Source organism: Heterodontus francisci, chromosome 19 (assembly GCF_036365525.1).
Source record: "Heterodontus francisci isolate sHetFra1 chromosome 19, sHetFra1.hap1, whole genome shotgun sequence".
Classification (NCBI taxonomy): domain Eukaryota; kingdom Metazoa; phylum Chordata; class Chondrichthyes; order Heterodontiformes; family Heterodontidae; genus Heterodontus; species Heterodontus francisci.
Genome location: NC_090389.1, coordinates 28,352,567 through 28,378,454, shown reverse-complemented (window position 1 = coordinate 28,378,454; position 25,888 = coordinate 28,352,567). Strand labels below are relative to the sequence as shown.

The 25,888-nt window shown below is 42.4% G+C and overlaps 1 protein-coding gene across 1 annotated transcript in view; it reads left to right on the top strand.

The window, feature by feature from the left end:
• The window catches only part of LOC137380007 (acylamino-acid-releasing enzyme-like), a 92,424-nt gene that overhangs the window by 54,817 nt on the left and 11,719 nt on the right, over window positions 1-25,888 (top strand). The window contains exons 12-18 of the mRNA XM_068051477.1: window positions 6,301-6,398; window positions 8,467-8,518; window positions 9,769-9,857; window positions 10,866-11,004; window positions 13,273-13,353; window positions 18,492-18,572; window positions 19,864-19,952. Of these exons, the coding sequence (XP_067907578.1) occupies window positions 6,301-6,398; window positions 8,467-8,518; window positions 9,769-9,857; window positions 10,866-11,004; window positions 13,273-13,353; window positions 18,492-18,572; window positions 19,864-19,952 (629 nt within the window). The remainder of the gene's footprint in view (window positions 1-6,300; window positions 6,399-8,466; window positions 8,519-9,768; window positions 9,858-10,865; window positions 11,005-13,272; window positions 13,354-18,491; window positions 18,573-19,863; window positions 19,953-25,888) is intronic.

Below are 25,888 nucleotides of genomic sequence, written 5' to 3'. Positions count from 1 at the left end.
TAGGGCCTAGGGCACGGCCACCATTGGTGGGGCGATTAAACTTCCAGTGCTCAAGAGGCAGAATTAATTGAGCACAGATATCTCAGAGGGTTGTGGGGCTGGAGGAGGTTACAAAAAAAAGGAGGGTGGGGCCATGAAAGGATTTGAAAACAAGGATGAGAATTTCAAAATCAAGACATTGCGTGACTGGGAGCCAATGTAGTTGAATGAGCACAGAGATGAAAGTTGAACAGGACTGGTGCAAGTTAGGACATGGGTAGCAGAGCTTTGGTGGACCTCAAGTTTGTGAAGGGTAGAATGTGAAGACCAGCCAGGAGTGTGTTGGAATAGTCAAGTTTAGTGGTAACAAAGGCATGAATGAGAGTTTCAGCAGCAGATGAGCTGAGGTAGGGGCGAAATCAGGCAATGTTATGGAGATGGAAATAGGCGGTCTTAATAATGGTGCAAATATGTAATTGGAAGCCCATCTCGAGGTCAAAGATGACACCAAGGTTGCAAACAGTCTAGTTTAGCTTCAAACAATTGCCAGGGAGAGGGATAGAGTTTGAAGTATGGATCAAAAACAATGGCTTCAGTCTTCCCAATATTTAACTGGAGGAAATTTCTGCTCATCCAGTAATGGAGGTCAGACAAGCAGTCTGATCATTTAGCAACATTGGAGGAGTCGAAAGAGGTAGTGGTAAGGCAGAGCTGGGTCTCATCAGCATACGTATGAAAACTAATGCTGTGCTTTTGAAGGATGTCACTGAGGGGCAGCATGGAGATAAGAAATAACAGGAGGCCAAAGATAGATCCTTGTGGGCAGAGCTAATGGTGCAGGAGCAGGAAGAGAAACCATTGCAAGTGATACTCTGGCTACAACTAGATAGATAAGAATGGAAACAGGTGACAGCAGTCCCACCTAGCTGGATGACATGGAGAGGCATTGGTGAAGAATGGGGTGGACAATGGTATCAAAGGTTTCAAACAGGTCGAGAAGGGCCTGGAGGAATAGTTCACCTTTGTTAGAGTCACATAGTGTTGCGATATTGCTTTAATTGTTTCAATGCTGATTAACATACTACTGAATATGTAAACCGTTTAGTGTTAACATGTGATAACAGTAGTTGGAGCAGTGTTAGTCAGCAGGTAGCACATCTATTGAAGAGCTCTCTTAGAATCCTGTTCTACAATAAAGAACCCTTCATTTAGTTTACCAAACAATGTTATAGCATTTGGTACGTTAGTGTTAAGAACCAATAACAAAATATGAATGGCAGCGATGCAGATGTGCACGTGTTAGCAGTGGTGTTCGACATAGTAACAGAGGTCACAAGCACGACATCGTGAACAACGGGAAAAGCCATAACAGCCTGGGACCACACTGTAAATAGCTGGAAGAAGCAGCGGCAGCAAGATTTAGGACTTGATTTGAAAATCACCCTCGAGAATTGGTACTCCGAGAGAGTGAGTAAACGAAAGGGGAATTTTATCAGAACGGTAGTCGACCAGAAAGGTAGTGTTCTGACGGAATTGAGTTTTTAAAAAAATGTTGATCCGGTTCGGGGCTGCGAGACTGCAACACCATTAAGTGTGGTGAGTTTTTCTGCCACAAAAAGCTCCTTAGGCGGCGTCTCCCCGTGCAGAGGCTGAAAGCGCACGCTGCATCCACAGAACTCAGGGTGTGGCAGAGGTCCAGTGCTGCAGGGGCAGTAGACCTGCAATGTTTTTCCTCAAAGCAAAGTCATTAAAGGAAAAGTAGTTTAAGGGGAATGCCCTGGCAAAAAGGATTCTTGTGAAGCAAGAAATTTTGACACCGTGACAACAAAATATCCAGCTATGAATTAGAAAGTTCCGACGTCCTTCATGAGTTTAATCTATTTCTATAGTGCATAGAGATATGCTTTTTAGACCTTGCAGTTGGAGAACCCGACAAGCGAGCAATAAAATTAAAGATAGTGATTGACAATGAAGGTCTCCAGTGCATTAACACTTCTGGATTGTCAGAAGCAGCGCAGAAAGACCCATCTAAACTCGGAACAATGCTGGAGGATCAATCAAGAGTCAACATAAGAAATAGAAGTAGGAGTAGGCCATTCGGCCCCTCAAGCCTGCCTCGCCATCCAATAAGATCACGGCCGATCTGCCCCAGACCTCAACTCCTCTTTCGTGCCAGCTCCTCATAGCCCTCAACTCCCCGATATTTCGAAAATCTGTCTACCTCCTCTAAATACTTTCAGTGATCTAGCCTCCACAACTCTCTGGGGTAGAGAATTCCAGACATTCACTACCCTCTGAGAGAAGAAATTCCTTCACATCTCAGTTTTAAATGAGTGTCCCCTTATTCTGTAACTATGTCCCCTAGTTCGCGATTCCCCCACTAATGTAAACATCTTCTCAACATCTGCCCTGTCAAGCCCCCTCAGAATCTTACACGTTTCAATAAGATCAACCCTCGTTCTTCTAAACTCTAATGAGAAAAGGCCTAACCTGTTTAGCCATTCCAAATAAGTCAACCTCTTCATCCCAGGAATCAGCCTAGTGAATCTCTTTTGAACTGCCTCCAATGCCAGCATATCTTTTCTTAAATACGGGGACCAAAACTGTACACAGTACTCCAGGTGCAGCCGCATCAACACCGCATCAGTTGCAATAAGACTTCCCTATTTTTAAACTCCAACCCCCTAGCAATAAAGGCCAAAATTCCATTTGCATTCTTAATTACTTGCTGCACCTGCATGCTAAATTTTTATGTTTCATGCACAAGAACACCCAGATCCCTCTGTGCTGCACTTTTTTGGAGCCTCTTTCCATTTAAATAATAGTCTGCCTTTTGATTCTTCCTACCAAAGTGCATGACTTCACACATTAAACTCCATCTGCCAAGTTTTTGCCCACTCACTCAACCTATTTATATCCCTTTGCAGATTCCTTATGCCCTCATCACAACATCCCCTCCCAACTATTTTTGTATCGTCAGCAAATTTGGATATATTACACTCTGCCCCTCCTCCAAGTCATTAAGATAAATCATAAATAATTGAGGCCCTAGGACTGATCCTTGTGGCACTCCACTAGTTACATCTTTCCAACCTGAAAAAGACCCATTAATCCTGACTCTGTCTTCTGTGAGTTAACCAATCCTCAATCCATGCTAACATATTACCCCCAGTACCATGAGCTCCTATCTTGTGCAATAATCTTTTTTGTGGCACCTTATCGAATGCCTTCTGCAAATCCAAATACACGACATCTACCAGTTCCCCTTTATCAACTCTGCTTGTTATATCCTCAAAGAATTCAAGGTCAACTTTAGAATCCATCGACTCAAACTGATGGCCTATAGACAACAGCCCAAAGAAACTATTGTCTAATTCATCAGTAGATGTCAAGGAAAAGGCAAAGATTGCAATTTCACAGATGCAGAACTCTCCGAGAGAATAATGGAGCTGGTAATTGCATTGACTCCAATAAAGGCACTCCAAAAAGATCTGCTTGATAAGAAAAAAGGATACAACATTGACAGTCTACTTAAAGGTGGCAGAAAATACAAAGCCATAGCTGCGAGCAGGCAATATATACAAGCGCTTGGAGCAGCAACAGCCATAGGTGAGATAGCCAAGGCATGTCGACAGGGCATGGCATGTGGCAAGTGCCATCTAATGCATCAGCCATATAACTCTCGTGCATTCAGAGATACCTGCAAGGCGTGTGGTCTAAAGGGACAATGGACAAGACTGCAGGAAACCTGTCAGTGAAGAAGTGGTCAGAAGCCACGGCTCAACAATAACCAGATGCCAGCTACTGGCAAGAATAAAAAAATTTCACCAAGTACCATTTCAAGCACAGGCACACCCACGAGGTAGACAGAGACCTGGACAGCAGAGAAAGCTCTGAAAGAGGCAAAACTCAAGTTAGAAAGTGAACAAGCTTTCCATTACAGTGACAGTCACACAGCATATGGATGCAGTCAGATAACTGGAAGCTTTCACCACAGTTGAAATTATATGTCCTAACAAAAGTGGCAAACACAAGCTACGACTGAAGATAGATACTGTGGCAGGTGCCAACATTCTACCACTGTGGATACTCAAAGACATATGCCTAGCGAAGTGGGAGTCTATGTTACAGCCAACAAGAGCTAGATTCACTGCATTCACCAATCAATTGCGTCGAGCATTAACTTTGAAGTACAGATATGGAAGTTCTGCATGATCGCCAAAGTCTTCTATGTTGTTGACACCAATGGTCCAGTGGTAGCAGGACTACCAGCATGCAGTGAACTCTGGATCGTGACAATTCACGAGGTCAGTAAAGCAGCGATGCTAGATATTTAAGGCAAGTGTGACCCTATTGAGTTTATTCAAGATCTGCAATACCCAGATATATTTGACACTGTGAGCCAGGAGCATCAGCCGAGTCAACACAGAGAGCCATTCCATCCTCGTGATGTTCCATCACATCTGTGGTCAACGATAGCTGCTGACTTATTGACTGTCAGAGGTGATGACTTATTGCTTATTACTGCCTACTTCTCCAAATTTCCTTTCATTCACCAACTGAGGGTACATCAGGTGCATTGATAGCAAACACGATGAGTACAATTTTCAGTCTTTTTGGTTCCCCAGAGGAGATAGTGTCAGATAATGGTCCATGGTAAGCTATGTGCGCATGGTGGGCTGTAAATCACGTTACGTCATCTCCACGCTATCCAAGGTCAAATGCACTAGCAGAAAGGATAGTGCAGACAGTAAAGTTACTTATCTTGAAATGTAAGGCGACCAATCAAGGCATTCAAACTTGTGTAATCTTTCTACTTAAGGAAAGAGGGATGTTGTGATTTTGCTTTAATTGCTTTAATACTGATTAACATACTACTGCATTTGTAAATACTTTATAATACGTAATCACAGAAAGTGATACAAGTTAACCTGTGATACAGTAGTTGGAGCACTTAGTCAACAAGGTAGCACATGCATTGAAGCGCTGTTTGAGAATCCTCTAATTCTTCTATAAAGAGCCCTTAATTTAATTGACCAATCATTGTTATACTGGTACGTTTGTGTTAAGAACCAATAGCACAACACATAGGATGTCATTTGTGACTTTGATAAGAGCTGTTTCGGTACAGTGGCAGGGGCGGAAACCTGATTGGAAGGATTCAAACAAGGAGTTCTGGGAAAGATGGGCATGGATTTGGAACAACACATTCAGGGACTTTAGAGAGGAAAGGGAGGTTAAAAATGGGGGCCAGGATTTCACAGGTGGGAAAGATTAAGTTATAAGCTATGTACATAATGAAATAGGATAATTGTGAACTGTATTTACATATGTATGGTCTCTCGCATTCATTATTCAGGTGTCTCTGCAGGAGATCTGCTCACTTGACCTGAACTGCTAACAGTGAAACTTTGCTGAGATCTGGAACTGTCAATTCTTTTCTCTTGACTTGCAGGTCTAGACTGACAATTATCTTGTACTTGAGTGTTGTATTGTCATCTTCCTTAACTCCACTCACAGAACTTGAATGTGAACATGTTCTTGGTGCTACAGGAGTGTTAGGTATGATGCTGTTGGATAACTCTCAGCTGACATTTATTCCTCCTCAATGCTCCATTCGGGGTGGTTACCTCGTATGACCGTGGCTCATTACAGATCTTTGACATTTCCACAGAGAACATGTCTTCTTTTGCAGGTGGAGCACTCTGACCTTCTGTGCAACATGCAGTGGAGGCAACTCCACATCTGCATGTTTGTCATGTGTGATTTTCATTAACGTAGAATATACAGCACAGAAGCAGGCTATTCGGCTCAGCCAGTCCATGCTGGTGTTTATGCTCCATTCGAGCCTCCTTCCATCCTTCCTCATCTAACCCTATCAATATAACCCTCTATTCCCTTCTCCCTCATATGCTTATCTAACTTCTCCTTAAATGCATCTGTACTATTCACGTCAGCTAATCCCTGTGGTAGATCTATGTGCAAGAGCAGTTGGAGTACCTGGATTTTCTCTTTCTCCCTCCCTGTAAATAAGCAAGTGGATCCTGGCTGCACACAGGTTGACAAAAAACCTCACCATTGGGGAAGACTTGCACTGCACGCTATAGGCTGAATTTTATTCTCCCAATGCTGGGAGCTCAACAAAATTCAGCCCTATGTGTAACAAAATCCCCAACCCATTTATAAAAGAACAAATCTGCAGTTCTGTTCCACAGCAGAAACATTCACCCACTGAACGTTGGGAATTGTTGGGCATGAATTCAAGTCAATGGTACTGCAGGCTATAGTTCTTGAATAATGATGGCTAATGATGTGTTTCAGATGGATTTACTGGCATTTACTCATCGGAGCTGGCGCTGAACTGCTGGGCAACAGATAGCCAACGGGTTGTCATCGACACAGTCCAGAGAAGCAGGAAGGTAACTGGGTTAACAGTGTATGGGACCAAGTGGACAGGGTCTATAGTGTCAGGTTCATAATTGTGGAGAGAGGAAGCCCCCAATATCGTTGTGAGTAAAGAACCTGCCTAGTGTAGCACTCAGTCATGCAGACCAGAAGGTTCCAGGTACTGCTCCATGCAACTGTGTCTCAACAAGGGTTGGCATCTTCAGAAGAAGATTGAAAAATATATAAATTAACAATACAGGATTGTGGAGAAATTGAATAATGTGCCCAAGTGAATTAGCACTAAAAATCCTCTTAAAGTGAACAAAGTTTGATGTGCATTCATTATTGGCGACATCATCCAAAAGCACAATATCCAGCTCAAAATCATCAACACCTCTCTCAACTCCTTCACTGTTGCTAAATTGTCAGACTGCTTATTTAACATCCAGTACTAGATGAGCAGTAATTTCCTCCAATTAAATGTTGGGATGACTGAAGCCATTGTTTCTGGTCCCCACTCCAAACTCCATTCCCTAGCTACCAACTCCATCTCTCTCCCTGGCAACAGTGTGAGATTAATTGAGTCTGTTTGCAACCTTGTGTCATATTTGACCCCGAGATGAGCATCTGATCACACATTTGCACTGTCATTAAGACCGCCTATTTCCACATTCACAACAATGCCTGACTTCACCCCTGCCTCAGCTCATCTGCTGCTGAAACTTTCATTCCTGCCATTGTTACCTCTAGACTTGACTATTCCAACACACTACCTTCCTAACCTTAATGTCATTCTAAAGTCTGCTGCCCATGTCCTAACTTGCACCAGGTCCTGCTGAGCTACATTGGCTCCCGGTCAAGCAACGTTTTGATTTTGAAATTCTCATGCTTGTTTTCAAATCTCTCCATGGCCTTGCCCTTCCCTAACTCCTTAATCTCCTCTAGCTCCCCAACCCACCGAGATATCTGCACTCATCTAATTCTGCCGTCTTGAACATCCCTGATTTTAATCGTTCCACCATTGGTGGTCATACTTTCAGATGCCTATTTCCTAAGCTCTGGAATTCCCTGCCTACACCTCACCGCCCCTTACTATCTTGCTTTCCTACTTTTAGAAACTCCTTAAAATCTACCCCTTTGACTAAGCTTTTGATCATTTGACCTAATATCTCCTTATGTGGTTCAGTGCCTTTTTTATAATGTTCCTATGAAGTGCCTTGGGACATTTTATTATGTTAAAGGCACTATATAAATGTAAGTTGTTGAGTAAAAGGGTACCCTTTATTTAATCATTCCAATTAAGCAAGTGCATGGAGATTGAATTTTGAGTAATTGTTCCTTTTTTATAAAAATCACTCTACAATCAAATGTTGATTAAGATCAGCACTATGCAAATTTATATTTATTCAGTTTAATTAATACTATTTTGCACTGATTTTATTTTTTCTTTCACTTCATTTTGGTTGAATCATGTCAACATTCTGGGTCCATCAACTGGCAGGAATAATGTGCCAGCTTCACAACATGGACTTTATTTCTGAAATAAGCCTGGTGAGATAATACACTGGAGTTATGTAACCTTTGACTTCACCATCACACCTGAATCATCCAGAGAAGGTGCTCTATTATGGGCTGAATCACCTAACAATTCATTATCTTCTTGCTCTCACTCTTGATGGGGTTTGGAGGGAGAGAGGTTGGTACTGTTCTGTTGTTGCAAGCAATAATCTGATAGCTCGCCGAAGCGGCCATTCTTTATATCTGAGCCCAGACAGTGAGTGACTGCTAGCTATTCCTTCATGGAGAACATCACAACCAAGTTTGATCCTGTTCTAGCCCAGCATCCAGACATGGCACTTTTTAGCGGGTGTCATTGGAAGTGGGAAAATGAGATAATTGTTTTTCTTTTCCCTTCACACTAGTCCAGGGCTGCTGGTGCTAATTGTACTCCTAAATGCTGTCTTAACTAAGGTGGGGAAAATACTTTATTTCAACTCATACATGTTGTACAGAATATTCACAGGGACGCTGATGAAGAATAAATCAATGAATATGACTGAAGCTGTAACGCTGATCTGTTTGCATGCCTTGCTTTCTCAGGATCTAATTGTAGTAAACAGTGCAACAGGAATTGTGACTTCACTCACTACTGGTAAGTATCGCCTGTCCCTCTTTTTTTTCTCTTCCATTGTATCCCCATTGCTTCCAGAGTGATTTGGAAGAAAAAAATAATGATATAGGCCATCCCTTTTACTTGTCTGTTCGTTCTTATTTCCTCAATATGCCTGTCAGTGTCCCCTTTTCGTCACAGTCTGCCACTGAAAAATGCAACAGGATGCAAAAATTCCAAGCTGGCAAAATCAGCATACTCAACAAAAATGTACATTGCCATCTCAAATGCTGACCTGAATTCCGGCTGTATTTTTTTCAAAATGCAGATTGACAGGTCCATGCGTCATAATTTTGAAATGATTTCTCAAATTTTGAACAAACCTGTAAGTGACTTGCTGTCACCACAGAGCAGCTTTCTTTAAAGTATATAGTTTCGGATTTTTCAGCAGGCATCTTCGGATTCAACAGCATGTTGTATCTGTGTATGGTTTGAAATGCATCTTTGTAAAGAATGTAACAAATATTGCAGCTTGCCCAGTAAACCTGAAGATGATTGCTGCAAAATGGTCGTTCTCTACAAAACAAGAGCTGTTAAAATGTAAGAAGATAAATTGATGTGTACATTACAATCCCATCAGCAACAAACACATGCAAGAATCAGTTTCTTCTCCTTTCTAGAGAGATATGACTGATGGTTGATTTTTGAGCAAATGTGCGTGTTGAGCAGGGTAGGCCTACAGAGAATGTATTTCCCTATTGTATGGAATAGTTCATTCAAGAAATGGGGCTGACAAGCTTAGAGGAAAAAAGTGGTACGGTATTAGCGTCAACTTGCCTTAGTGTTTCTTCTGAGCCTGGTAAGATTATCATCTGTACAAAGATAACTCTGCAGTCTTCTCATCCCAGGCAATTTAGATTTAAAAGGGGATTAACAGTTATCACTGAGATGACGCAAGTTGTCTGAAAATTCACAAGATAGATTTGGCCCATCTTAGTTCATCCATCGTTGCAGAAGACCTGCATTTTCCCCTATCACATATCTGAACTAACTCTTGACCAAGTCTAAGGTTTTCAACCCCATGAACCTACTAGGAAGACTACTTCAAGTGTTGATCACTCTTTGCATGGAAAAGGTCTTCCTAGTTCAGTGTATTCATGGAAAAACTCTAAACATTAAAAGAGCTCCATTTTCCTCTGAGCATAACAATTCTTGGAGTTAGAACACGTCATACTGCTGAGTCTGATGTGTTTCCAGTGAATACTCAGAACATTCAGTTTTGTGTGCTACAGGTTCAGAAGTTGGGAGCTGGACGCTGTTGGACATTCACCAGGATCTGATGGTGGTCAGCTGTTCATCCCCTAACTGTCCGCCCACTTTGGTAAGAAGGTCTTTGGATTAAATTGGACCAATGCTATTTAAAAAATGGAATGAAGATTGGAATATTGCATTTAAAAAACACTTATCACAAAGGGCAACTACATAAAGCATCGAGGTATGGGGTAATAGAGAGTCTGACAATATTAACCATACATATATTTTTAAATATTCCAGTTTATCATTCCTTAGCCCAAAAAAATTATACCTTTAGCTGTGAAGAACTTTATTGATTTCAATCTGTTTAATCCCATCTGTGACACTTATGATTTTTTGCAAATTCATACTAGGTGAATAAACTCAGGAATGCACCTGCACTGGCACAATACTTCATATGTGCTGACAGATGGCAGCCCTAGATTGGCTGAGGTACATTGTTACATCTAATCTGTGCTGTACCTGAGCTTTTCCCAGTCCATCACTGACAGATCTCACATTGAGGAGACCAGAATTTCAATGAAAAAAATACGAAACATTTTTAGAGACTATTTGACAACAATAATTTGGACAAATGATATATTTGCTACAATAGTGAGAAACTCATTGTGTTTCATCCCAAATTTACACTGAGAAAGTTTTGTCTTTGTATCTCCATATTACCATTTTTATTAAAGAAGCAAGTCCATCATAACTTGCTAAATCAAACACTTCAAGGTTCCTGCAATGTAAACTTTGAATGTGTTTTAATTTTTTAAAAAATCATAGTTGTTGACAGGATGGAAAAGGTGTGATTGCAATACCAATGACATAATCATGTGCTGCTATGCACACAACTGCTTTGCAAATTGCTTAGCCTCTTTAACTTCATTACATAACATTAATAATGCTTGAACTCTGCAGAGTTTGGGTGAGTCTATATCGAAAGAGCAACATTGCACAGAACTACTACCTGAAGTAAACCCTGGCCTGCTAACTCAGCACAGCACAGACTAAAGCCATAATCTCTCACTTTTGACAGGGCATAAAAAACAATAATTGCTGAGTTGTATAAAAGCTATCTCATTTCCACCAGAAAGTGGGTTTCCTGCCAGCTGCAGGCCAAGAGCAAAAGATCACTTGGGTGGCACTAGATGAAGCCGAACAATTGGCAGGCATAGAGTGGAAAATCCTGACTTTTACACCTCCGTCCGAACAAGAGAATCCTAAATTCCGTAAGTAGCTTGAGATAATTTGCTTCTGACAGCCTTTAATCCCAAGGTTATTTGTATTTTTATCAATTAATCTTTTTAGATCCCTCTATTTTCAGTGCCTGCTCACTGCTGTCCATAACCTTATAACATGAAAAGCTTTGTGACTTTTTTCTTGTTGCTGCACTTTAATTGCCTCACTAACCAATTCTATGCTTATGCATAGCTTCTTCTGAGTCACTTTTTCTCTGTGTAATTCATTCCTATATGTCTGTATCTATGAATTTTCAACAATATTTCATATAATGGACTAAACATGAATAGGTTATTTGACTGTGGAGGGTGTCACAGCCAAGTTTGATCCCATGTTCTCCCAACCATCATACATGCACATAACAGCAGGGCTCACTGGATAGCAAGAGGGTTCCGGAGACATCGAATCTGTTTGGCTTAATGTTAAAGTGTGCGCCATTACCTACTAGGCCATCAGGAGACAGCTGCTGCTCAGGTTCATACACTTTTTTTTATTATTTCATATTCTTTGACTTGCATGCTGATGAACTAAAGGAGTAATATCAATAACTTGGGAATATATCACCATTTCTACATTGTCACTGGGTTAGAATCCTTGAAATCCCTCCCTAAAAGTGCTGTGGGTGACCCTATACCACAAAAACTGCAGCAGTTCAAGAAAGTGGCTCACCACCAACTTCTCAAGGACTACTAGGGGTGGGCAAGAAGTGCTGGCCTTGCCCACATCCCATGAACGAATAAAGGACAAGGAATTGAGATTTTCTCTATCATGCCACCATTTGTCTTGATCTTACTTATCTGGCACAGTCGTGGTTTGCTTATGCTGAACAGAGTAAGACTCTTAAACAGGGGATCTCATTTCGCTCTAAGATCCCGACCCCGTTCTAAGTATCTATGGGTCAAAACAAACTCTGGATACAATTTCCACTTTATGTGGAAAACCTTTATTAATCCACTAAGCAATAGTATATACTTACAACACCAGTTGTTTAGTTAGACCTGCGTACAGGATTCCCTATGATCGGCCGCTGAACAAATAAGGAATGCTTCCGTGCAACTTCCTGTGACTGACCAAGTCAAACTTCCCTGGCTGCAGCAGCAATGTCCTTGTGGGCTGTGACTTTATACCCCTTTCTGACCCTGGTCCCTTGACATACATTGGGTCATCCGATTGGGTCTCCGTGCCTTATCAATCCCACCATGGCTATGCAAGACCACCTGCAAGTGATCATTTCCTGCTCGCAGCAGGAGGTGGTGGTGGGGGCGTCTTAGGTGCATACCAGCAATGGATATGATATCTACATTATGATAAGGCAGGAAGAAAGCGGCAGCACAGTGGCGCAATGGTTAACACCGCAGCCTCACAGCTCCAGTGACCCGGGTTTGGTTCTGGGTATTGTCTGTGCGGAGTTTGCAAGTTCTCCCTGTGACTGTGTGGGTTTCCGCCGGGTTTTCCGGTTTCCTCCCACAGCCAAAGACTTGCAGGTTGATAGGTAAATTGCCCATAGTGTAGGTAGGTGGTGGGGATGTGGTTGGGAATATGGGATTAATGTAGGATTAGCATAAATGGGTGTTTGTTGGTCGGCACAGACTCGGTGGGTCGAAGGGCCTGTTTCAGTGCTGTGTTTCTCTATGACTGTAAAGCCATTCATACATATTCCGAGAGGCAATTGTCTATAAGAGTTGTTGTAGACAGAATGTCTGATGTTGTAATAGTCATGTCCTGACGTGTGTGTGTGTGTGTGTGTGTGTGTGTGTGTGTGTGTGTGTGTGTGTGTGTGTGTGTGTGTGTGTGTGTGTGTGTGTGTGTGTCCCTATTCAGTTAAAACTGTCTTTATTTTTTAAAAAGTCCAGTATGAGCCCCAGCGATGATGTCTTCGGTGACCATTCTTCTCCCTTCATCCCGATGTTCTCTGCACTCCATGTTCCTACCACCCAGTGAGCTTCATACGCTGGTCCACACTACAACTGGTTAGATTTTACTTATAGCCAGATGTGCAAGGAATAATGAAATGCCTTACAACTGCCAAGAACTAATTAATGTGCACCGTTAGAATTCGAGTCCTAATTGATTTCCCACTGCTGCAAAAGGCCAATTGTGACTTCCCATTGTGTGTTCACAGTCAAATGTTATCATTTGAGGAATAGGGAGATGTGGGACACTGAGTTACCTAGAAATGTGCTGAGAATTATTTTAAATTATATGTATTATTTTGTTTTATTTTAATTGTGCTTTGTTCTTTCTTGGTTTGCTGACAGCTGGCCTCCAGTTTGAAGGTATCTTGCTCATACCTGGACAGAAAAAAGATGTCAAACCTCCACTTGTTGTAAGTCCACATGGTACGTGGAAGCACATGCCACACTTGGCTATGGGAAATGTGCATGAAAGGAAGCAAGAGTGAAATGTTGAACTTTGTCCTGTTAACATTTGTTTCTAGATTTATATGGGCTGTTCTTTGCGAGTTGGGCAGAAACTTTGTAGAACTTCCTCTAAGGGTGAGACAGAAGGCACCAAGTCCACAATAAGGCAGTTTGTAACTGGAAGGAGCACCCACTTTAAGTTCTTCCTCCATTTAAATTGCGCCTGAAGGTTAAAGGTTGTGAAAAGCAGTACATATTTTGTTAACATTTAAATGTTGGAATGTTTAAACTAGAGGAGAGTTGCTGAACTTGTCCATTAGCTGTCAGAAAGGTAAGAGGATTTTTTTTTAAAATTCATTCAGAGACTGCTGACATCACTGGCATGGCAAGCCAGCCTTTATGACCCATCCCTAGGCATTTATGATCCTTGCAAAGGTGATGGTGAGCCGTCTTCTTGACAACTGAGTGGTTTGCTAGACTATTTCAGAGAGCTGTTAAGAGTCAACCACATACAGGCCAGACTGGATAAGGACATCAAATTTCCTTCCCTAAAGGGCATTAGTGAGCCAGATGGCTTTTTACGATAATCCGGTAGTTTCATGGTCACCATTGTAAGAATGCAGGTTCACGCTACCCATCTATTTCAGTGTCTTGGACTGTTTGTGGGATCAGCACACAATGAGTTAAAACAGCTTTCAATTCTGCTGAACAGGGATGCTTTATCATAGAATGAGATTTACTTAAAAAAACAAGTTTCCTCAATATACATTAGTGTCCGATGTTGTTCAGCTCTGCTCATAGTGAACTCTTTCAACAACGATGTCCAAGATAAAACCCTTTGCTTGTGTTGTTTATTTGACCTGTGAAGTCATTCTGCAGAGCTGTATCTGTTGAACAAAGATTTTCGTTAAAAACCATTTCATTTTGAAACACCTTTTTAACTGTTCAGTTCATTGCACCTTGGTCACCTTGCACCCCTTGAATCTGTGGTTTTACGTTGTGCTCAGTTAAGTCACATTTATCACTTTTTAATCCTTTTTTAATTCTCCTCTTGTTTTCTCATGTTCCCTTCCTTGTGAGAAGGGACAATTTCAGGCGTATTATTGGTCATTTGATACTTCGCCTATGGGGACATCTGTGGGCTGAAACGAAGAGTTGGTCTTTCTACATTGGAAGAGGGATGTAGTCCTGAAAGCAGATTTTAGAGAGTTGGAAGGAAATTAAAAAGCAGGACCTCCAAAGCAGTAATCTCAGGATTACTCCTAGTGCCATGTGGTAGTGGGCATAGAAATAAGAGAATTGATCGATTGAACATGTGGCTGGAGAATTGATGTAGGAGGGAGAGCATCAGATTTCTGAGGCATTGGGACTGGTTCTGGGGTAGGTGGGACCTGTACAAGATGGACGGGCAACACCTTAATAGGACTGGAACTAATATCCTCGCAGGGAGATTTGCTAGGGCTGTTGGGGAGGGTTTAAACTAGCGTGTTAGGGCAATGGGAACCTGAGGGGTAGCTCAAATTGGAAGGAAGTAAAGCTGTTAACAGGAAGTAGTAAAGTAGCAAGTAGCATTAGAAGGCAGGCGAAACAAAGGCGAGCATCAACTCTGCTTAGAATGCAGAATGTCAAGAAGACAAGGTTAAGGGCACTCTACATGATGCATGCAGCATTCGCAACAAGGTAGATGATTTACAGGCCCAAATAGAGGTAAATGGCTATCGTCTAATTGCCATAACGGAAATGTGGCTACAGGGTGACCAAGACTGGGAACTGAATATTCAAGGATAGTCAACATTTAGGAAGGACAGGCAAAAAGGAAAAGGCGGTGGTGTTGGGCTGATAATAAGGGATGGGATCAGTACATTAGTAAGGGAGAATCTCAGATCAGAAGAAGAAAATGTGGAATCTGTTTGGGTGGAGCTAAGAAACAGCAAGGGGCAGAAAACATTGGTAGGAGTTGTTTACAGGCCGACAAACAGTAGCAGTAGTGTGGGACATAGAAAAAGATGTGAGTTCAGGGCTAGGGCGGGTGGGGAGCATTAGAAGAAGATTGGTCAAGTGGGCTAATGGAAGGGGATTAGAGAAGCATGTAGCATAGGTAATACAGTAATCATGGGTGATTTCAATCTGCTTACAGATTGGGTAAACCTAATGAGCACTAATGCTGTGAAGGACGAGTTTCTGGAGTGTGTTAGGGATGGTTTTGTGGAGCAGTATGTTGAGGAACCAACGAGAGAACGGGCTATTTTAGATCTAATATTATGCAATTAGAAAGGGCTAGTTAATGATCTTGTAAAAGAACCTTTAGGGATGAGTGACCATAATATGATAGAATTTTGCATTATGTTTAAAGTGAGATAGTTCAATTTGAAGCCAGGGAGTTAAATTTGAGCAACGGAAATTATTAAGGTATGAGGGGCAAATTGGCTGATGTGGATTGGGAAAATTCATTAAAAGGTATAACAGTACATAGACAATAGATAGCCTTTAAAGAAATATTACATAGTTGACAGCAACTATACTTTCATTCAAGGCACAAAAACCCCAAAAGAAAAGGCCGTCAACTGTGGATAACAAAGGAAGTTAAGGATCGTATAAGATTAAATGAAGAGGCCTATAAAGTTGCCAGAAATAGTAGTAAACCTGAGGATTGGGAGTTTTTTTAGAATAAAGCAAAGGAGAACCAAGAAACTGATAAAGAAAGGGAGAATAGAATATGAATAAGCTCGCAAAAAATATAAAAGGGGACTGTAAAAGCTTCTACAGGTACGTAAAAAAGAAATGTTTGGCTAAGACAAATGTGGGTCCATTGCAGGCAGAGTTAGGAGAGTTTGTAATGGGGAATAGATAAGTGACAGAGAAGCTAAATGATTACTTTGTGTCTGTCTTCACTGAGGAAGATACAAGAAATCTCCTAGAATTAGATATCCAAGGGGTTAGGTGGAATGAGGAATTGAAGGAATTTAGTATGAATAAGAAGGTTGTATTGGAGAAATTAATGGGGCTGAATGTTTGATAAGTCCCCAGGACCTGATATTCTACATCCCAGAGTGTTGAAAGAGGTTGCTATGGAGATAGTGGATGCATTGGTGATCATCTTCCAAAATTCTACAGATCCTGGAATGGTTCCTGCAGATTGGAAGGTCGCAAATGTCACCCCACTATTTAAGAAGGGAGGCAGAGAGAAAACAGGGAATTACAAAGCTGTTATCCTTACATCAGTCATTGGGAAAATGCTAGAATTTATTCTAAAGGATGTGATAAACGGACACTTGGATAATAATGATCTGATTGGGCATATTCAACATGGATTTATGAATGGGAAATCATGTTTGACGAACCAGTTGGAGTTTTTTGAGGATGTTACTAACAGAATTGATAAAGGGGATTCGGTGGACGTGGTGTACTTGGATTTTCAGAAGGCTTTTGATAAAGTCCTCCACAGGAGATTGGTTAGCAAAATTAAAGTGCATGGGATAGGAGGTAATATACTGGCATGGATTAAGGATTGGTTAACAGACAGAAAGCAGAGAATAGGAATAAACAGGTAATTGTCACATTGGCAGGCTGTGACTAGTGGGGTACCACAGGGATCAGTGCTTGGGCCCCAGCTGTTCACAATATATATCAATGATTTGAATGTGGGGACCAAATGTAATATTTCCAAGTTTGCAGATGACAGAAATCTAGTTGTGAATGTGTGTTGTGAGGAAGATGCAAAGCGGCTTCAAGGTGATTTGGCCAGACTTAATGAGTGGGCACAAACGTGGTAGATGGAATATAATGTGGAAAAATGTGAGGTTATCCACTTTGGTAGGAGGAATAGATGTGCAGAGTATTTCTTAAATGGTAAGCGATTGGAAAGTATAGATGTACAAAGGGTGTCCTTGTCAATAAGTCACTGAAAGCAAAATGCAGGTGCTGCAAGCAATTAGGAAGGCTAATGGTATGTTCGCCTTTATTGCAAGAGGATTTGAATCCAGGAGTAATGAAGTCTTGCTTCAGTTGTATAGAACTTTGGTTAGACTGCACCTGGAGTACTGTGTGCAGTTTTGGTCCCCTTACCTTAGGAAGCATATTATTGCCATAGAGGGAGTGCTGCGAAGATTTACAAGACTTATTTCTGGGATGGCAGGACTGTCCTATGAAAAGAGATTGGGGCAACTGGGCCTGTATTCTCTAGAGTTTCAAAGAATGAGAGGTGATTTCATTGAAACTTACATAATGCTTAAAGGGATAGACAGGGTAGATGCAGCTAAGATGTTTCCCCTGGTTGGGGAGTCTGGAACCAGGGGACATAATTTCAAAATAAGGGGGAAGCCACTTAGGACTGAGATGAGGAGAAATTTATTTATTCAGAGCGTTGTGAATCTTTAGAATTCTCTACCCGAGTGGGCTGTGGAAGCTCAGTCACTAAGTATGTTTAAAGCAGAGATTGACAAGTTTCGAAATACCAATGACGTAAGGGGATATGGGGATAGTATGGGGAAAAAGGCATTGAAGTAGATGATCAGCCATGATCATATTAAATGGCGGGGCAGGCTCAATGGACTGAATGGCCTACTCCTGCTCCTATGTTCCTACCACTGGGGCAATCAGGGTCAATTCCACCGCCCCCCCACAGCAGGAGAAATATTACAGAAATTACTGTAGACTTTCTCTCTGCTACCATGAGATACATTTTTTCCATTCGCACAGTTTAGCAGAAAAATAGATGTGAATGTATAAAATATGGCATTGCCTACTTTACATTGCTCATTTTAGCAACTAATGAGTAAACCAAGAAACGTATATGCATGCTGGACAATTCTAATGGGACCTTGTGACATCTTTGCCCAAAGCATTTCTTTTGTGGGATTTTGACTGAGTTAAAGTAATAATGAATTGATCAGGTTTGGAGAAATTGTTGTTTACATTTGCATAGCCTGCTACTGTATCTCCAAGAACTTCACACAGTTGATTACTATTTGGGGTGCAGTAACGATCTATATGTAGACAAATCAAATGGGGAAATGGAAAGGAGTTGCAGGTTTATTGTCATGTGTCAGTAGCCCACTCAACCACATTAATGTACATCTTGATGCTATCTCTCTCACACACCATATGCTTTTCTGCAGGTGGACCCAACTCGATCTTTGTTGCCAGTTGGATGTTGCTGCCTGTTGCTCTTTGTAGGCTGGGATATACAGTTCTGCTCGGTTAGTGCCAGATTTGTTTATTATATTTTTGCCAATTTTCTCCCCTGCTCCACAGTCATTGGTTCCATTTGGGTGTTGTCCTGTGTTAACCAATTGTTCTATAGTACCTTGCCCAAAAAGCCATTTGAACATGGGGCCTGAACAGCTGAATCCAATCTTGTTCAGCAATTACATAGGGCGTCAGTTAGTAACATCCACGAGTGGGAAAACTGGTTCATTTTTCCTTTTCTGCCTCAGGGGTTCTGAGGACATTGCAGCTGGGGGTTTATCTTTGCTCACCAGGATGATTCTGCAGTAGACATTGGTTTTGGCAGAGGATGATGAGGTCTGATAATGCTTGATATAGTCCAGCCAGATCTGATGATGGATGGCTAAATCACTTGCTTTCCAGTTAATGCTCAAGTCTGCACCCTGGGAGTTGAGGAAGCAAAGATGGCCAAACTAACAGAATGACCAGGATGGGAGTGGGTAAAGGTTTTTCTGGAAGCAAGCACATCAACAGTGGAGGTGATGCAATGATTTAGCATGTCAATGGCTGCAGAAGGTTCGTGGAGAATGGAAGGCCAAAATTTGACATTTGGAAGTTTGAAAATGTAGTTGTTAATGACTTGGGGGACCATTTTGTTCCAGGGATGAATGCAGAAGGAAATGGAATTGGAAGGGGATAGAGCAGTGTAAATGGTGAGGTTAACAAGTAAATGATTGGAGAAGGCCCTACCTCTGATCGAGACCATGGAAGTAGAGAGGCCATGGGAGATGGCAAGGTCAAGGAGGTGGCCATGAATATGGGTAGGAGAGTTTATGTGGAGAGAGGAGTTTTACGAGGACAGGAGAAGGGCAGTGAATTTGGAGAACAAGGATGAGGTGCATGGAAATGATCAAGATCACCAAGGGTGAGGAGTCATTCAGTATCAAGGCTGGTGAAGAAAAGGATAACTGGATATCCTAGGGTGGGGCTATAAGGTGATAGATAAGTACCCTAGGGCCATAGGTTGGACAGCTCTGTTATGCAACCAAAGAGTGTTTTGCATTGATACTGGTGCAGTTGCCCAGCATTGGCATTCTTCTTGCCTCATAACCTTTTCCAAGTTTTTTCTGACTTCACTTAAACTACTATCGTGGGCCCTCCTTATTACATGTAATTCTGATGAACTATCCAGCCCAGGGAAGTAAATTATTTGCCTGGCCTTGTTATGGGACCCTTGTAAAATCTTCAATCATTATCTTGGCTTCAATCTACTGTGCTACCATGAAGCCTAATTCTGATGGGATTATTTTATGTATTTTGCAGTGAACTACAGAGGGTCTAGCGGCTTTGGACAGGACAGTATTCGCTCACTGCCTGGTAACATAGGAAGCCAAGATGTGAAGGATGTACAGGTTAGGAGATAGTGAAACAGCTTACATCTGAATAGATGGCACAGAATAAGACTGCAGAAGAGTTTCAGCTATAGCCAACAGTAACCATGTTTGCTTTGGGAATGGTGGACCAATGATAAATTGCTCTGTAGAAGTACCAAAAAGGGAAATCACAAATGTTATTCATTATTTCAGTGTGTGAAGCTGACCCAGTTACTTTAATTGTTAAGATGGGGATACAAGCATTTATTCATGAGTTGGTGTGAGGCATTGGTCACCATGGAACAATGCAGATTGTTAAATTGTAGCTCTTTTACCATTATTTAACAATTAAACAGAAACATTATGAAAGTATTCCCTTCCTCATCAAATAGTTTATAGGCTTGCCTACTACCCATATGAAGTAGCAAACTTAGTTCACTTGCTGACTGCCTGCTTGGAGACCTCTCATGCCAGCTCTTCGAGTTGGAAGGAAAGCACAGAGCTAAGGCACACAGTGAGTTTGTCTACAAGTGGCTGTTATTGTGGGAGAACACATCAGCCTTCTTCACAGTTTCTTGGCAGTGCAGTACCTCACAGCACAACCTTTCCTATTCAACCATATGAATGGATATATGATAATGAAGCTGTTCTCCCTCCCCACAGGACGGATGGTTCCGGCAATTCAAGTTGTTGACTGTATAGCTGTTGGAAATAGGATGAGATTTTAATTTTACAGTGTGGATAAAGCAGGGAAGTGGATATAGATTCCAAATTCATTTGAGTGCTGCAGCACAAGCAGTGTGTTTTATTCTGTGGTACAGTCACATTAACGTTAGTAGTGAATCAGGATTCAGTTCTAGGGTGTGTCAAATGCTCCAATGTGCCAGGAAGAAATTGCTGGGAGATATGCTTGGGTACTTGAAACCAGAATGCTAATTGAAATTCCAATTTGGGCTTCCTGTGCCACATTAAATTTATATTGACCTGTTCCTGCCAACTCCGTTGCAGTTAAACTAGAAATCTTGCGTTTATAAAAGGGAACATAAAAGCATGGCATTCTGTTACCATGTTATTGTTGTGGATCAAAGTGATTCTTGAGGTCCCAGGTTTAATCCGTGGTTTGGGCTAAATTTGTTGACCTCAGGTGGTGCTCAGAAACCATAGAAAAATTACGGCACAGAAGGAGGCCATTCAGCCCGCCGTGTCTGTGCCGTGTGAAAAAACTAGCCGCCCAATCTAATCCCACCTTCTCCCATCTGGTCCATAGCCTTGCATGTTACAGCACTTCAGGTGCATGTCCAGGTATCTTTTAAAAGAATTGAGGGTTTCTGCCTCCACCACCATTCCTGGCAGTGAATTCCAGACACGCACTACCCTCTGGATGAAAAGGCTTTTCCTCATTTCCCACCTAATCCTTCTACCAATCACCTTAAATCTGTGCCCCCTGGTAATTGACCTCTCCGCTAGAGGAAACAGGTCCTTCCTGTCTACTCTATCTAGGCCCCTCATAATTTTGTACACCTCAATTAAGTCACCCCTCAGCCTCCTCTGTTCTAAGGAAAACAACCCCAGCTGATCCAATCTTTCCTCATAGCTGCAACTTTCAAGCCCTGGCAACATTCTTGTAAATCTCCTCTGTATTCTATCCAGAGCAATTATGTCCTTCCTGTAATTTTTTTAAAATTCATTCATGGAATGTGGGCGTCACTGACCAGGCCAGCATTTATTGCCCATCCCTAATTGCCCTTGAGAAGGTGGTGGTGAGCTGCCTTCTTGAACCGCTGCAGTCCATGTGGGGTAGGTACACTCACAGTGCTGTTAGGATGGGAGTTCCAGGATTTTGACCCAGCGACAGTGCAGGAACGGCGATATAGTTCCAAGTCAGGATGGTGTGTGGCTTGGAGGGGAACTTGCAGGTGGTGGTGTTCCCATGCATTTGCTGCCCTTGTCCTTCTAGTTGGTAGAGGTTGCGGGTTTAGAAGGTGCTGTCAAAGGAGCCTTGGTGCGTTGCTGCAGTGCATCTTGTAGATGGTACACACTGCTGCCACTGTACGTCAGTTGGGGAGGGAGTGAATGTTTGTAGATGGGGTGCCAATCAAGCGGGCTGCTTTGTCCTGGATGATGTCGAGCTTCTTGAGTGTTGTTGGAGCTGCACCCATCCAGGCAAGTGGAGAGTATTCCATCACACTCCTGACTTGTGCCTTGTAGATGGTGGACAGGCTTTGGGGAGTCAGGAGGTGAGTTACTCGCCGCAGGATTCCTAGCCTCTGACCTGCTCTTGTAGCCACGGTATTTATATTGCTACTCCAGTTCAGTTTCTGGTCAATGGTAGCCCCTAGGATGTCGATAGTGGGGGATTCAGTGATGGTAGTGCCATTGAATGTCAAGGGGAGATGGTTAGATTCTCTCTTGTTGGAGATGGTCATTGCCTGGCACCTGTGTGGCACGAATGTGGTGTCCAGAACTGTACTCAATACTCCAGCTGTGGCTTAACCAGCGTTTTATACAGTTCCAGCATTACATCCCTGCTTTTGTATTCTACACCTTAGCCACTAAAGGAAAACACTCCTTATGCCTTCTTCACCACTCTATCTACCTGTCCTGCCACCTTCAGGGACCTGTGGACATGCATTCCAAGGTCTGTCACTTCTACCCCTCTCAATATCCTCCCATTTATTGTGTATTCCTTCACTTTGTTTGCCCTCCCCAAATGCATCACCTCAGACTTTTCTGGATTGAATTCCATTTGCCACTTTTCTCCCCACTCTACCAAACCATTGATATCATTCTGGAGTCTACAGCTATCCTCTTCACTATCAACTACACAGCCAATTTATGTGTCGTCAGCAAATTTCCCAATCATGCATCCCATATTTAAGTCCAAATCATTAATATATACCACAAACAGCAGGGGACCCAACATTGAGTCCGTGGAGCACCACTGGAAACCGCTTTTCATTCGCAAAAACATCCGTCGACTACTACCCTTTGTTTCCTGTCACTGAGCCAATTTTGGATCCAACCTGCCACATTCCCATGTGTCCCATGGGCTGTCATTTTACTGACCAGTCTGCCATGCAGGGTCTTGTCAAATGCCTTACTAAAATCCATGTAGACCGCATCCACTGCACTACTCTCATCAATCCTCCGTGTTTCTTCCTCAAAAAACTCAATCAAGTTAGTAAGACATGGCCTTCCCTTAACAAATCCATGCTGACTATCCCTGATTAATCGGTGCCTTTCTAAGTGGCAGTTTATCCTGTCCCTCAGAATTTATTCTAATAATTTGCCCACCACCAAGGTCAGACTGACCGGCCTATAATTATTTGGCCTATCCCTCGCACCATTTTTAAACAATGGTACAACATTTGCAGACCTCCAATCGTCTGGTACCTTGCCTGTATCTAGTGAGAATTTGAAGATGATCCTCAGCACATACGCTATTTCCTCCCTGGCTTCCTTTAGCAATCTGGGATACAATCCATCCGGCCCTGGCAATCTATCCTCTTTCAAGAATGTCAGACCCTCTAATGCATCCTCTCTCATTATGCTTATCGTATCTAATATCTCACACTCCTCCTCTTTAACTACAATATCTGCATCAACCTTGTCCTTTGTGAAGACAGAGAAGAAAAAACTCATTAAGAAACCTGCCCACATCTTCTGCATCCATGCTTAAGTTCCCTTGTACATCTCTGATAGGCCCTACCCTTTCCTTAGTTATCTTCTTGCTCTTAATGATAAAACATCTTCGGGTTTTCCTTGATTTTACCTGCCAATAATTTTTCATGTCCTCCCTTTGCTTTTCTAATTTCCTTTTTTACTTCACCCCTGCCCTTTCTATACTCCTCTAGGCTTTCTAAAGTATTAAGTTTTTTGTGATAGTCGTAAGCTTTCTTTTTCTGCTTTAACTTACCCTGTGAGCTTCTAGATAACCAGGGGGCTCTAGATTTGGCAGTACCACCCTTTTCTTTGTGGGCACATGCCTACACTGTGCCTGTAGTATCTCGCTTTTGAATGCCTCCCACTGGTTTGCCACTGATTATCCTTCGAGTAGTTGTAACCAGTCCACTTTCGCCAGGTCACTTCTGTTTTGTAAAAATTGCCTTCCCCCAATTTAGAACTTTTACTCCAGTTTTAGCTTTGTCCTTTTCCATGATTATGCTAAAACGTATTGTGTTATGGTCACTATCTCCAAAATGGTCACCCACTGTTAATTCATCCACTTGCCCAGCTTCATTACCGAAGACTAAATCTAGAATTGCGCCCCCTCTCGTTGGGCTTGTTATGTGCTGGCTACAAAAGTTCTCTTAAATGCAGTTCAAAAATGTTGTGCCCTCTGTGCCCTTCACTCTGTTTGTATCCCAGTTGATATTGGGGTAGTTGAAATCCCCAACTATTATTGCCCTATAGTTTTTGCACTCAGAAATGTACCTACATATTTGTTCTTCTATCTCCCTCTCACTATTTGGGGGTCTATAGTACACTCCTAGTAGTGTGGCTACCCCTTTTTTATTTCTGAGCTCCACCCATATGGCCTCATTTGCTGATTCATTTAGCATATAATCTCTCCTCAAAGCTGTTACTGATTCCTTAACTAATAATGCTATACCCCTTCCTTTTTTATCCCCCTTTCTATCCTGCCTGAAAAGTCTATATCCAGGGATGTTGAGCTGCCATTCTAGACCCTCTTTAAACCAAGTTTCCGTTATAGCAATGATATTGTGTTGCCATGTTTCAATCTGTGCCCTCAGCTCATCGGCTTTATTTACTATACACCTTGCATTTAAATAAATACCGTTTAATACTGTCAAATTCCTGTGCTGCACACTTTTTAACCTTTGCTTCTTCTGTCTTTCAGAGTCACTCGCTAATTTTCTGCCTCCCGTTCCCTGGCCTGAAATTGTCTTAAGACTGCGCTCAGGTTCCCATCTCCCTGCCAAATGAGTTTAAACTATCCCCAATAGCACTAGCAAACCTTCCTGCAAGGATATTCACCCCAGTCCTGTTCAGGTGTAGACTATCCAACTTATACAGGTTCCAGCTTCCCCAGAACTGGTCCCAATGCCCCAGAAATCTGAAGCACTCCCTCCTGTACCATCTCTCCAGCCACGCATTCATCTGGTGTATTTTCCTATTTCTATACTCACCAGCACGTGGCCTTGGGAGTAATCTGGAGATTACTACCTTTAAGGTCCTGTTTGCTAATCTCGTTGCTAACTCCCTAAACTCAGCTTGCAGGACCTCATCCCTCTTTCTTCCTATATCGTTGATACCAATGTGGACCACGACCTCTGGCTGTGCACCCTCGCCCTCCAGAATGCTCTGGAGCTGCTCAGTGATATCCACGACCCTTGCACCAGGGAGGCAACATACCATCCTGCAATCACGTCTGCGACCACAGAAACGCCTAACTTTCCCCTTGCCATAGAATCCCCTACCACTATTGCTCTCTTGTCTTTTTCCTCCCTCCCTGCACAGCTGAGCCAGCCATCGTGCTCTGGACATAACTCTCGCTGTACTCTCCAGAGGAACTCTCTCTCCCATCGGTACTCAGAACTGAATACCGGTTAGAAAGTGGGATGCCCTCCGGGCACTCCTGCACTACCTGCCTTGACCTCCTTGTCTGTCTGGCAGCCGCCCAGTCCCCCTCTGCCTGTGCTCTCTTATGCTCTGGGGTGACTACCTCCTGAAACGTGCTATCCACGTAGTTCTCTGCCTCGCGGATGCACCACAGTGACTCCAGCCGCCACTCGAGTTCCGAAACCTGGACCTCAAGCTCCTGCAGCCGGTGAATTCCTGCAGATGTGTTTCTCAAGTTCACATGGTGCGCCACGACTTCCCACATGCCACAGGAGGCACATTCCACTTGGCCAAGCTGCCCTGCCATTGCTTAGCTTTACAAAAAAAATTATTGCTAATGTAATAAGTAGAATAACTTACCAGTTATTTACCAATCAGCTTCTTGCCCTGTA